The sequence below is a fragment of the Stenella coeruleoalba genome (assembly GCF_951394435.1).
Source record: "Stenella coeruleoalba genome assembly, chromosome: 8".
Lineage (NCBI taxonomy): Eukaryota > Metazoa > Chordata > Mammalia > Artiodactyla > Delphinidae > Stenella > Stenella coeruleoalba.
The window spans coordinates 94,333,056-94,345,677 of record NC_137154.1 but is presented as its reverse complement, the minus strand read 5'-3'; the positions used below and the strand labels follow the sequence as shown (position 1 = coordinate 94,345,677).

Sequence of the window (12,622 nt, the reverse complement as noted above, 5' to 3'; positions counted from 1 at the left end):
CTAGGAATAGGCATTAAGTGAATAGCAGTTTAAGCAAATCAACTTTGTGAAATAAAATCAAACCCCAGTCCTCCAAGGTTGGCAACAGAGGGGGAACTTTTTTCTCCCAGAACTTATTTTTTCTGGGGGTCTCCCACCAGGTAGTGCTATCTGCCTTACAGGCTACCTGCCTGTATAGCTCCAGACCTGTCTGGTTGTGGTCTCAGGGAGCCTAGCTATTGCAGTCACCCAGGTGAGAGATGATGGTGTCTTGGACTGGGTGGTAGTGGTAGAGATGGACAGATTCAGGAAATATTTTGGAGGTTTTATCAGCTAAGCTCCAGTCAGAAACCATACTAGTTATTTCTAACAAAGGATGTTAATTTAAGTATGGGCAGTTGGTTACAAAAGTGTTGGAAGGGCTGAAGAAACAAAAGGGAGAATGGAGAGTGCTGAAGGAACAAGAGGCTAAAGGGGAGTGTCCACTGCTGGAAACAGAAGAGCTGCCACAGTGGCTGGGATGGCTGAGCAGGTCCGAGACCCTCACCCCTACTACAGCCACCCTGGGCAAGCACTGCTGCCTCCTCTATCCCACCCTCTCCTAGCTTGCTGGTGCCTCCCACTGGCAGAAATTAACAGCTGGCAAGGGAATCTGGAAAATCGAGCAGCATAAAGTATAGAAGGGAAGGTGTGGGGTACGAGACAACAGATAAGCAACCAGGAGAGGTGGAACCAACAGAACTCAGTGATAGAGTGAATGTGGGGGAGGGAAGAGAAGAAAGGGCGACTCCCAGGTTCTCTGGCTTGAGCAGCTGGGCGGGTAATGGAGCCAAGTACTGATACACGGGGCAAGAACTGATCGGAGCGGAAAATTACAGTAAGATGCTACAGCCTAATACATACCTGAGAAACACGAGACAGGAGGGGCATCGTTTCCTACAGACCCTTAAGCCAACTCTGATGTTCATCTCATGCTTGAACTTGAGCAGGAACATCTGAGCTCAGGCCTCACTTTGACACCATGTTGGGACCAGGTGCTCTGCTCCCAGATGGATGCCATTAATGCTTACATTTCACTCAAGGAAAAAGAGAGGCAAAAACGTGATAGGAACTCAGATTCTCCATCAGGTTTTCAGGGAACAGTCAGACTGCCTTCTTTGGCTAGAACTGAGACTCAGCTCTAGTAAGTATAGTCGACTCTCGTTATCCACAGTAGCTATGTTCTATCAAGTCACCGCAGACACAATTAGCAAATACTGAACCACTGCTCCTGGGGGTATAAGGTAAGGTTCCTGTGTGCCTCTGTCATAACATTGGCGTCAGCAACCATTGATTCATTGAACTCACAGCCACCAGCACTGTAAGTCATGCCATAATGAAGCTTATCTAACGCACTCTCTCTGTAAGGCACATGACAGCCTTACTACACTTAGTTAACTCTAGCCAGCACCTCAGCACTATGCGGGTGGGGGCCATTTAATTTATTTATTTTCAAATATTTATTGTATTTATTTGGCTGCGCATGTCTTAGTTGTGGCACGGGGGATCTTTTTTTTTTTTTTTCAGTTGTGGCATGTGGGATCTAGTTCCCTGACCAGGGATCGAACCCAGGCCCCCTGCATCGGGAGCATGGAGTCTTAGCCACTGGACCATGAGGGAAGTCCAGGGGGGCCATTTTAAACACTGAAACCACCACCAACAAGCAAGAAATGAGGCATTAGGTACATCTTGGATAGGGCACTCATTTAGAGTGTGAGAGCCGAAACCAGGAGGCAGGATGTCGCCTTGTTCAGCCTCAGCTGGGAAGGTACGTGTCGGGCGACTCACATTTTTCACTGCTCTAAGCATGTTTGCAAACGATTGTAAAAACACTGCAAGTATCGATTTTAGGATTACAGATACATTTTAGTAAGTGAATTCGCAAATACAGAATCTGCAAATAATGAGGATCAGCTGCCTGAGTTACTGGCTGATGCGCAGGCCTGTAATGTTAGCCTGTCTCCCTACCCTAGCACGTCCACTGACCTGTCCGGTGAGCACTTCAGACACTGTTTCTATCGTGGGCTCCTCCTCCTCCACAATCTGAGGTTACTCTCTTTTGGCTACTTGATCTGTGGCCCTAGAAAAATAAGTTAATTTCTATGCCTCAGTTACTCTAGCTATGAAACAGTTATAATAAACACTAACTTAACTCCTAGGCTTGTCCTATGGGTGAAAATATGTGAAAAGATTAAATGCCACAAAATGTAAGATCTAATAATTATGTTACTAAGTACAAATTTTTCACTTGGCCTTTTAGACTTTCCATTTGGCTATTCTCTCCCTGCCCGAGATTCTCATTTTTCTAATTCCCCAGCGAAAACCACAAAACCAGCCTGCTTGCCATGCTCTACACATGATTCATGAGTTCCCTCTTCTAACTAAACCTTTATGCAGTCTATTTTCCTGGCTTGAAGTGTCCCTCCCTTCTGCTATCCCAGGCTCTCTACATTTCTAAATAAATAAAACTTGAACACAAGTATTTACATTTGCATTCCCTCCTTTAACCTTCCTAAAATGACAGTATAGGAATTTTTTTTTAAAGGTATAAACCAGCAAGGACAGATAATAGGAAAGAAAATGACTATAGACCAGAGAGCAATACAATTTTGAAAGATGGACAAGTGGTAACAGATTTAGTGGGCAGGGGGAGGGGAAAAAACCTGATACTTGATTTCCAGTAGAGGAGAGGGACAGAGAAACCAATAAGAAGTAAGCCATTTGACACTGCAGAGTCCTGGAAAGGATCAGGAATCGAAAATGTCAGATATTTCTGATGGCATGTGTGCAGGGAGGGGCTGCAGACAGGAGGATTGGCTGAAGGTTTGTAGAAAGATGGGATCCCCAGAACCTTCCCTATCTGTGCTGCCCACCTCCTTACCCTGGCAGAAGATAGTCCCCTTTAAACCAAGGCGCCTCTGGACATGAGAACACCAAGCAATTCTGAGGACAGGAATAAGGGGCCATATTTAAAATAAGAGGACAAAATAGAGGAATGAGCAATGAGACCCTCAGCCCTCTTCTGGCTTATCCCTCCAAAGCACAATATCGGAGGAGTCCTCCCTTGGGAAACTGATCAGCCAAAGAGAAAAGACCTAAAGATATTGACAGAGAGTCTTCAAGCTTATGGACTTACTTGGTCCCCCCTACCTACCATCAACTTCCATTCAGCTTGCGGGTATCTCATTCTTGTGCATGTGTGTGTGTGTATGTGTGCGCAGGCATGCTTGCAACTCTCATTCTTAAATGTGAATGTACCGTCACCAGGCATTTGAAGAAAGCCAGAAAAAGACAAAAACAGTACAAAGGATATCAGAGAAGCAAAGCAGGCAAGATATGAAAAAAATTTTTTTAACTATAATATTCATAGAGCAGTAGTTCTCAAGTTTGGTTGCATGTTAGAATCAACTGGATATATATATATATTATTATTTTTAATATTTATTTGGTGCACTGGGTCTTAGTTGCGGCACGTGGGATCTTTAGTTGCGGCATGTGAACTCTTAGTTGCGGCATGTGGGATCTAGTTCCCTGACCAGGGATCGAACCCAGGCCCCCGGAATTGGGAGTGCAGAGTTTTAGACACTGGACCACCAGGGAAGTCCCAACTGGAGATTTTTTTTTTTTTGCGGTACGCAGGCCTCTCACTGTTGCGGCCTCTCCCGTTGCGGAGCACAGGCTCCGGACGTGCAGGCTCAGCGGCCATGGCTCACGGGCCCAGCCGCTCCGCGGCATGTGGGATCTTCCCGGGCCGGGGCACGAACCCGCGTCCCCTGCATCGGCAGGCGGACTCTCAACCACTGCACCACCAGGGAAGCCCTGGAGATATTTTAAAGATAAGTTTCCTCTCCCAGACAACACACCAGACTAATGAAATCACAATCTCTGGAGGTAGGATACAAGAATCCATATTTTTTAACTTCCTCAGATTAGTTCAATATGCAGACAAATTTGAGAACCACTGTCAGAGATGAGAAGATTCCATATCCATGAAATATTGGGCTGGCCATTGGGCTGGCCAAAAAGTTCATTCGGTTAGTGAATACATTGTTCAATAAAATTCTTGGTGAAAATGAAAAATGTGTGGGACTTCCCTGGTGGCGCAGTGGTTAAGAATTTGCCTGCCAATGCAGGGGACCTGGGTTCAAGCCCTGGGCCAGGAAGATCCCACATGCCGTGGAGCAACAAAGGCCGTGCACCACAACTACTGAGCCTGAGCTCTATAGCCTGCAAGCCACAACTACTGAGCCCATGTGCCACAACTACTGAAGCCCACGTGCCTAAAGCCCGTGCTCCACAACGAGAAGCCACAGCAATGAGAAGCCTGCACACCACAACGAAGAGTAGCCCCCGCTCACCGCAACTAGAGAAAGCCCACGCGCAGCAATGAAGACCCAACGCAGCCAAAAATAAATACATACCTACATTTATTTTAAAATAAATACATACATGGGCTTCCCTGGTGGCGCAGTGGTTGAGAGTTCGCCTGCCGTTGCAGGGGACGCGGGTTCGTGCCCCGGTCCAGGAAGATCCCACATGCCGCGGAGCGGCTGGGCCCGTGAGCGATGGCTGCTGAGCCTGCGCGTCCGGAGCCTGTGCTCCGCAACGGGAGAGGCCACAACAGTGAGAGGCCCGCATACCGCAAAAAAAACACAAAAAAACACATACATTTATTTTAAAATAAATAAATAAAAAAAAATAAAAAGGTAAATAACAAAGTAATTTCTCAGACCACAATGGAATGAAGTTAGAAAACAATAAGGAGAACTGAAAAATTTTGTGTAAATTAAACAATACTCTCAACCAATGGGGCAAAGAAGAAATCACAAGGAAAATTAGAAAATACTTAGACATAAATGAAAACAAAAATACAGCATTCCAAAACTAATGGGCTACAGCAAAAGCAGTGCTCAGAGGCAATTTATAGCTGTAATTGCTTACATTAAAAAAGAAGGAAGATCTCAAATAAGCAATCTGACTTTGCAACCTGAGGAACTAGAAAAAGAACAAACTAAACTCAAAGCTAGCGGAAGGGGGACTTCCCTAGCAGTCCAGTGGTTAAGACTCCACGCTTCCAACGCAGGGGGCGTGGGTTCGATCCCTGGTCAGGGAACTAAGATCCTACTTGCCACATGGCGCAGCCAAAAAAAAAAAAAAAAGCTAGCAGAAGGAAGCAAATGATAAAGATTAGAGCAGAGATAAATGAAATAGAGAATAGAAAAACAATAGAGAAAATCAACAGAACCAAAAGCTGGTTCTTCAAAAAGATTAACAGAATTGAAAAGCCTTTAGCCAATTGTCTAAGAAAGAGACTCAAATAACTCCAACCAGAAATGGAAGTGGGGACATTACTACCAATCCTACAGAAGTGAAAAAGAGCAGAGGGTACTATGAACAGTTGTATGCCAACAAACTGGATAGCCTAGATGAAATGGACAAATTCCTAGAAACACAAAACTTACCAATACTGAAAAAGAAAATTTGTAAGACCTATAATTAGAAGATTGAATCAGTAATCAAAATTTTTTTAAAAATCAAAGTAAAATACACAAAACATGAAATTTACCATTTTAACTGTTTTTAAGTGTACAATCCAAGGGCATTCGCATTGTTGGGCAACCATCACCACTGTCCAGCTTATGAACTTTTTCATTATCGCCAACTGAAACTCTGGACCCATTAAACAACGATTCCTTCCTTTCCCTCCCTCAGTCCCCAGTAACTTCTATTTTCTGTCTCTATGGATTTGCCTAGTCCAGGTACCACATAAGTTGAATCATACACAATTTGTCCTTTTGTATCTGGCTTACTGCACGTAGCATAATGTTTTCAAGGTTCATCCATGTTGCAGCATGTGTCAGAATGGCCTTCCTTTTTAAAAAGCTGAATAATATTCCATCATGTGTATATACCACATTTCCTTTATCCATTCATCTGTTAATGGACATTTGCATTTCCACCTTTTGGCTGCTGCAAATAACACTGCTGTTAATATCGGTGTACAAATAACTGTTAGAGTCCCTGCTTTCAGTTCTTTGGGGAATAAACCTAGAAGTGGAATTGCTGAATCTATAGGGTAATTCTATATTTAACTTTTTTTTTTTTTTTTTTTGGCGGTACGCGGGCCTCTCACTGTGTGGCCTCTCCCGTTGCAGAGCGCAGGCTCCGGACGCGCAGGCTCAGCGGCCATGGCTCACAGGCCCAGCCGCTCCGCAGCATGTGGGATCTTCCCGGGCCGGGGCACGAACCCGCGTCCCCTGCATCGGCAGGCGGACTCTCAACCACTGCGCCACCAGGGAAGCCCTATATTTAACTTTTTGAGGAACTGCCATACTAGCTTCCATAGTGGCTGCACCATGTACATTCCCACCAGCAGTGCACAAAGTTGAACATTAATTTTTACAAGTCTTGATTAAATAGTCTATTGTGTCTGGAGAAATTCAGTAAAACATAGTCCAGGTGGGAAAATGCAGCCTGAGCTGTGCCTGCCCAAAATGTTGGACTGCTGTATGTTCCAGCTCAAGGTAACTAGTGACCTGCCTATTATTGGAGAGTAAAGATTAAAGATTAGGTGAGTAAAGTATATAAAAATTGGGGAATTCCCTGGCGGTCCAGTGGTTAGGACGCCACGCTTTCACTGCCGAGGGCCCGGGTTCAATCCCTGGTTGGGGAACTAAGATCCCGCAAGCTGTGCGGTGCAGCCAAAAATAAAAAATAAAAATTGGTCTTCTTTCCCAGGAAAGATTGAACTGTCATGTTAAGGGTATTAGTAATGCTTGAAAATTCCATGATCCTTAGATCAAAAAGATTTCAGAAATATCAGAGAAGTAACCAGATCAGGGATCCCCCCCCCCGATATTTTATTATGAAAACTGTTAAATAAAAGAACTTTGGAAGAATTGTACAGTGAATTCTAAATACTCACCAACTAAATCCTACAATTAACATTTTGCTTTATCACACGTCCATACCTCCCTATCCATTCGTCAGTCTATCTTACTTTTTGATACATTTCAAGTAAGTTGCAGACATCAGTACACTTCACCCTTAAACACTTCAGCATGCTGGAGAGGGTATAGAGAAAAAGGAACCCTCCTAGACTGTTGGTAGGAATGTAAATTGGTGCAGCCACTATGGAATACAGTATGGAGTTTCCTCAAAAAACTAAAAAGAGAGCTACTGTATGATCCAGCAGTCCCACTCCTGGGCACATATCCGGAAAAGACAAAAACTCTAATTCTAAAAGTTACATGCACCCCAGTGTTTATAGCAGCACAATTTACAATAGCCAAGACTTGAAAGTAACCTAAGTGTCCATCAACAGATGAATGGATAAAGAGGATGATACACACACACACACACACACACACACACACACACACACACACACAGTGGAGTATTTCTCATCCATAAAATAGAATTAGGAGTTGGGGATTAAAAGATACACACTGGGCTTCCCTGGTGGCGCAGTGGTTGGGAGTCCGCCTGCTGATGCAGGGGACGCGGGTTCGTGCCCCGGTCCGGGAGGATCCCACATGCCACGGAGCGGCTGGGCCCGTGGGCCGTAGCCGTTGAGCCTGCACATCCGGAGCCTGTGCTCCGCGGCGGGAGAGGCCACAACAGTGAGAGGCCCGCATACCGCAAAAAAAAAAAAAAAAAAAAGATACACACTGCTGTATATAGCGATAAGTAGTAATTCTTTCAATTAGAACAGACCACATGGTGTTAAAAAATGTTTACCTCGATGCACTATAAATTCTTTTTGTGTCTTTTAATTTTTCCAGATTTAAAAGACTTAAGAGTGGAATATCACACTGCTATATATAAAACAGATAAACAACAAGGACCTGCTGTATAGCACAGGGAACTATAGTCAATATTTTGTAATAACCTATAATGGGAAAGAATCTGAAAAAGAGTATGTGTGTGTGTGTGTGTGTGTGTGTGTGTGAATCACGCTGCTGTACACCTGAAACTAACACACCTTCGTAAATCAATTATACTGCAGTTAAAAAAAAAAACATATTTGAGGGAATGAAACAGATATACAGCATTCACTCAGTCAGGTTTATTGAGAATCTACCACATGCTCAGCACTGTCCTCGGCAGTAACGTGAGAAAAATTACAAAACAAGATATCAAGAAGGGAAAAATACACTTTGCACTCTGTTAATCTGCAATCTTTTCCACGTTGCTTTTCAAAAGTGTTCTTGGGTCGTTTTGGGATATGGGATCTCCCTGCTTTTTCCATGTTCCCCTAAGGTTTCCAGCACTGTCAAGTTATGTGCCACTATGGCCATCCCCTAAAGAACAGAGGATGGGACAGGAAGAACAGCTTCCTGCTGATGGGGTAGTCAGGGCTGGGGTCCCATAGCGGGGTGGATACTTTGAGCAGGAACCCGTCAACCTCGAGGGCTCAGGGCACTCACAGTGAACCATAAAAAGGCCAGACTTGGGGAAGCCCCAGACAGGGCCCTGGGGCCCTTGCTCACCCCCTCCCTGGAAGATGTGCTTAAAGTGCTAACACTGTAAGAAAACAAGGCATAGCTACATGCAGGCCTGGACGCACCAGACTTCTCACCTCCCATTCGTCCCCTTTCTTGTGCTAACACCAGGCGCTGGCACCACCAGGGCCCAGGCCAGAGGGGAAGTCTAGTGCCAAGTGAAGAAGTGGAGAAGGTCCAATGTATAACCTGTGATGCCCAAGAGGGGGCTGGGGCAGAGAGGTATGCAGCAAAGGGTACTGGTTTGTGCTTGGCCAGCGCTGCTGGGCCAGAGGTGAGTTCCTGTGCAAAGGGCAGGTTGGTTCTCTACAGCTAGCAGGGTCCTAAATTTTCCCTGAGGGAACAAAGCTGCATAGCATGGGAAGGAGATCCAGGACGTGCAGGGCCCTCCCAACCAGGCTTGCCCCATGCCTGCTGTACACGGTGCTGAGGAGCACCGGTGTGGGGCAGAGCTGCCCCAAGCCGACAGGATCATGCCATGCCACGCTTAGATGCTGCATGACCTCCAGGCGCACCTGGACAGACAGCCCCATCCGCCTGGGCACAGGCAATCATGCAGGCCCTCAACCAGAGTTGGAACAAGGGCTTAGGTCCACCTGGCAGCCTTGCCAAGGATACCAGTGACCCAGAGGACAAGCAAAAGTGGCAGTGGCATGGCCTCTTCCCGTTGGCAATGTGGCCAGGCCTTGGAGGAGGACCGGGAGGGTGCCCAGGGGCCAAGAATGCACCCTCTGTCTCGGCCTCAGCTCAGAGCCAGATCTCATCACTGCTCACACTGGACACCCGATAAATGTAGCCCAGCATTGGGAGACGGATGAAACCTGCGGGTCAGAGATCCCAGGAGACTCAGTCACCCTCATTCCTTGGAAGTTGGGAGACCACTCTCTGCCCCTTGGGGATTCAGAGGCCTTTGGCACAAGCAAAAGGGCCGGGGAGCCGGGCAGCAGGCCCCTTTCCCATACCTCGGCTGGTGAGGAGGCCGCCGGGCTCCGGATCCAGAAGTTCTGGCTGGCTGTTGTCCTGAGCCATCTGCTGGTCCGCTCGTTTCCCTGTGGGGTGACAAAGGGGATGGTGCCCGGGATGAGGTGTGTGCCCAGCGGGGTCTAGACCCTCTTAAGGCCCAGGGTCTCTCTTTTTCTCAGAAGCACCTCCACAGATAAAGCTGGGGCCAACAGAGGGTCCTGGACGTACCTCTGGAGTCCGGAGTGAGGTCGTTGAGCTGCAGGTGGGACGGGAGGGACATGTTCTCCCGCGGCAGGCGCACGTTGTTGAGTTTCAGGTTGTTGGAGTCACTACAGGGCAGAAAAAGGCTTGGATGGGCCCTGGCACCAGCGGGCACAGACTCCTGCTTGCGGCCCGTTCCCGAACTACCAGAAAGCCCAGGATCCCCCCTGTCCCCATGCTGCCTCTCCATTTGGCCCATCCACACAGCCCCAGGGAGAGTTACCTAGAGATCAGGGATGGGCGCCGGGAGGGGCCTGAGGAGAAAGAAACCACAGCAGTGTCTCAGTGTGCCCACCTGCTCTGGGCTCTGCCCCCTGCTCTCTTCAGGCCCAGAACCCTCAGGCAAAGGGTCTCTCAGATGCCCAGACTGGCTTCCCAGTGCCTGGCCCTGCTACCTGGGATGCACGTGGTCTAAATCATGGCCATGCCCAGGAAGACCTGTCCTACCACTTGTCAGAGACGTTCTGCCCATGGCCTTGCTGCCCACCCCCTGACCTCGCCTCCCCTTCCCCAGCCACCCTCTGCCCCCGCCCTGCTTTGGCCCTACCTTTGGTCTTCTTCGCTTTCCTGCAGACCAGACAGGCCACCAAGGTGCTGAACCCCACCAGGGTGCCCAAGGCAAGCCCTCCGGCCACAACGATCCCCAGCAGTGGCACTTCCACCCGGGTGGCCAGGAGCCCTGCAGGTCATTCTCTGGTTAGGTTCCACACGGGCAGGGCCCCCCAACTCTGAGATGCCACAGGTCACTACTCTGTCCTCCTTGCCCCAGGTGGCCAGGGACAGCTTTCACCAGACTCGCCCAAAAGGCAACAAGCCTTCCTGTTTCTGCACCACGATCCCACACCCATCCGAGGCTTTGCTGGGCCCGTGGCTGGCAGTGCTCACCTGGGGCCGGAAGCGAGGCGCTGGTGACACCCACGTCGTTGGTGGCCACCACGGACAGGTTCTGTGGCAGGCTGCGGAGCTGCAGTTGCACGGTGTGTTTGGTGAGCCAGGGGTAGTTCTGGGCATCCAGCACCAGGAAGTCAGAGGTGTTGACAGTCACCGGCCCATCCTTGTCGATCCAGGTCACGTTGGCAGGCGGGTTCGCACGCACCAGGGCAAAAAGGACGACCAGGAGGCCCGGGCCTTGAGCTTCCTGGTACTTAGCCCCAACCTGGGCAATCTCCGGCTTAACTGGTGCAAAGCAGAGAGAAGTATGTTCCCACCACAGCCCCTTGCACGCCTTCCCTTTCTTCCCAAACCCAGAAGGGAGCCAGGGGTCTGGACCTCTCCTTAGGGGGCACTGGGAAACAGGATGGCTGGGTCTGCCAGAGAGGCAGCATTTCGTACAAATGAAGATTAAGAGTATAAACACTAGAACCAAAATGTCAAGATTTGAATCCTGGCTCTGCTGCTTACCAGCTGTATGACCCTAGGCAGATTGCTTAACCTCTCTGTGCTTCAGTTTTGTCGTTTGTAAAATAGGGACAACAATAGTAATTACCTCATAGGATTTTTGTGAGGATAAAGTGAGTTAATATTTGCAGAGTGCTTAAGTGTTTTTTAAATGTCCTACCAGACCACTTGCCTGGTGGCTGCTGGGGGTCCCTGGGCAGAGAACCTCTGTCTCTGTCCACCTGAGGAGCACTCACATTGCACATTGAGGAGGACGGAGGCGTTGGCTGACCGGCCACTGTCTGGGTCTTGCAGGGAGCAGTTGAGCTCATGCTGGGCCCGCTGGGCAGTGACAGTGAAAGTGCTGGTGCCTCCAGAGAAGGCCTCCCTGCCCACGCTCAGCAGTCTTGAGGTGCTGGTCTTCTGTAGCTGTCCATCCAGGTACCAGGCCAATCGGGGGGTGCCAGGCCCCCCTGCCACCCAGCAGGTGAAGGCGTGGCGTTCATTCTCTCGAAGTGCCCGCTCTGCCCAGGTATGACCATCAATTTGTGGCGCCAACTCCCCCCAACCTGGAACACAGGGGATTCTGTGGAGAGCTGGTGGAGGCTTAGTACTGTTCTGTGGCCGGGATGAGGTCCAGTTACAGAAGGGCAGCAGGCCAAGAGACAGAGCACCTGGGTTCTCTAACCAGGGACGGCTGGACCTTGGGGAGGTGGATGAAGGGAACCCAACTCTGGTGCCTGGAATGGGTACCCAAACTGAAGGTGCAGGCAAGGAGGGGACAGAGGGGGACTTGACCGCACAAATGCATGGCCAAGGGATGAACAGGGGTGTACCTGAGCTCAGAAGGGCCGGCAGGAGCAGAAGTGTGTGCGGGAGGGTAGCTGGCCCTGGAGGCAGCGCCATGGTGGCCCCGGCCTGGGCCCCAGGCTGCCGAGAGAAGGGGGCAGGCCTCGATGTTAGCCAAGTGAGAGCAGACAAGCTTAATAACTGCTCCAGGAATTTACTCTCCAGAAACAAAAATAAACCATGCGCGGAAACACAAATGTAGAATGATCCACAGTAGTGAAGGCAAGGACGCAAATGGTCGAGCCCAAAGGTCCAAACCAGCCAGCACGTACCTGTACACCTTGCGGGCACAGAACTGAGCGCTGACTCCACGGGACAAACAGGCACACGCTCGCAGGTACACAGAAGCAACCTGCAACCGTGCAGCCCGCACCCGGCCCAGAAACACACGCGCGCGCGCGCGCGCGTAAACACTCGGGTACACGTGCCCCTCCTCCAAAGGGACCGTCCTTCTCCCGACCCCGGCTCTCTCCTGCCCGCTTCCCTCACCCACCTACGCCCCTTCTCCCCTCCTCCGGATTTGGGCCGAAGAGAAGAGGATCCGGGACGCGGGGGTCGCGAAGCATGCCCGCCCCCGCCTCGCCCCGCCTTCCGGTGCGCCTCACCTGGCTCAATCCCCGAGAGCAGCCGGAGCGACTGCTCAGGTCTGA

General features: G+C 49.4%; 1 protein-coding gene across 6 annotated transcripts in view; it reads right to left on the bottom strand.

Moving 5' to 3' along the window:
• The window catches only part of TMEM25 (transmembrane protein 25), a 21,705-nt gene extending 9,083 nt beyond the window's left edge, over positions 1 to 12,622 (bottom strand). Inside the window, exons 1-9 of one of the 6 annotated variants that reach the window (XM_079930183.1) lie at positions 12,578 to 12,622; positions 11,960 to 12,053; positions 11,381 to 11,692; positions 10,632 to 10,922; positions 10,294 to 10,425; positions 9,970 to 10,000; positions 9,714 to 9,814; positions 9,485 to 9,571; positions 8,054 to 9,343 (exon numbers count right to left, since the gene is read on the bottom strand). In XM_079930183.1, the coding sequence (XP_079786309.1) occupies positions 9,270 to 9,343; positions 9,485 to 9,571; positions 9,714 to 9,814; positions 9,970 to 10,000; positions 10,294 to 10,425; positions 10,632 to 10,922; positions 11,381 to 11,692; positions 11,960 to 12,029 (1,098 nt within the window). In that variant the 5' untranslated portion in view covers positions 12,030 to 12,053; positions 12,578 to 12,622 and the 3' untranslated portion in view covers positions 8,054 to 9,269. Of the gene's footprint in view, positions 1 to 8,053; positions 9,344 to 9,484; positions 9,572 to 9,713; positions 9,815 to 9,969; positions 10,001 to 10,293; positions 10,426 to 10,631; positions 10,923 to 11,380; positions 11,693 to 11,959; positions 12,158 to 12,244; positions 12,320 to 12,465; positions 12,483 to 12,577 lie in introns of those variants that run through there. The other 5 variants (XM_079930185.1, XM_079930184.1, XM_079930187.1 and 2 more) reach the window with 5 other exon arrangements.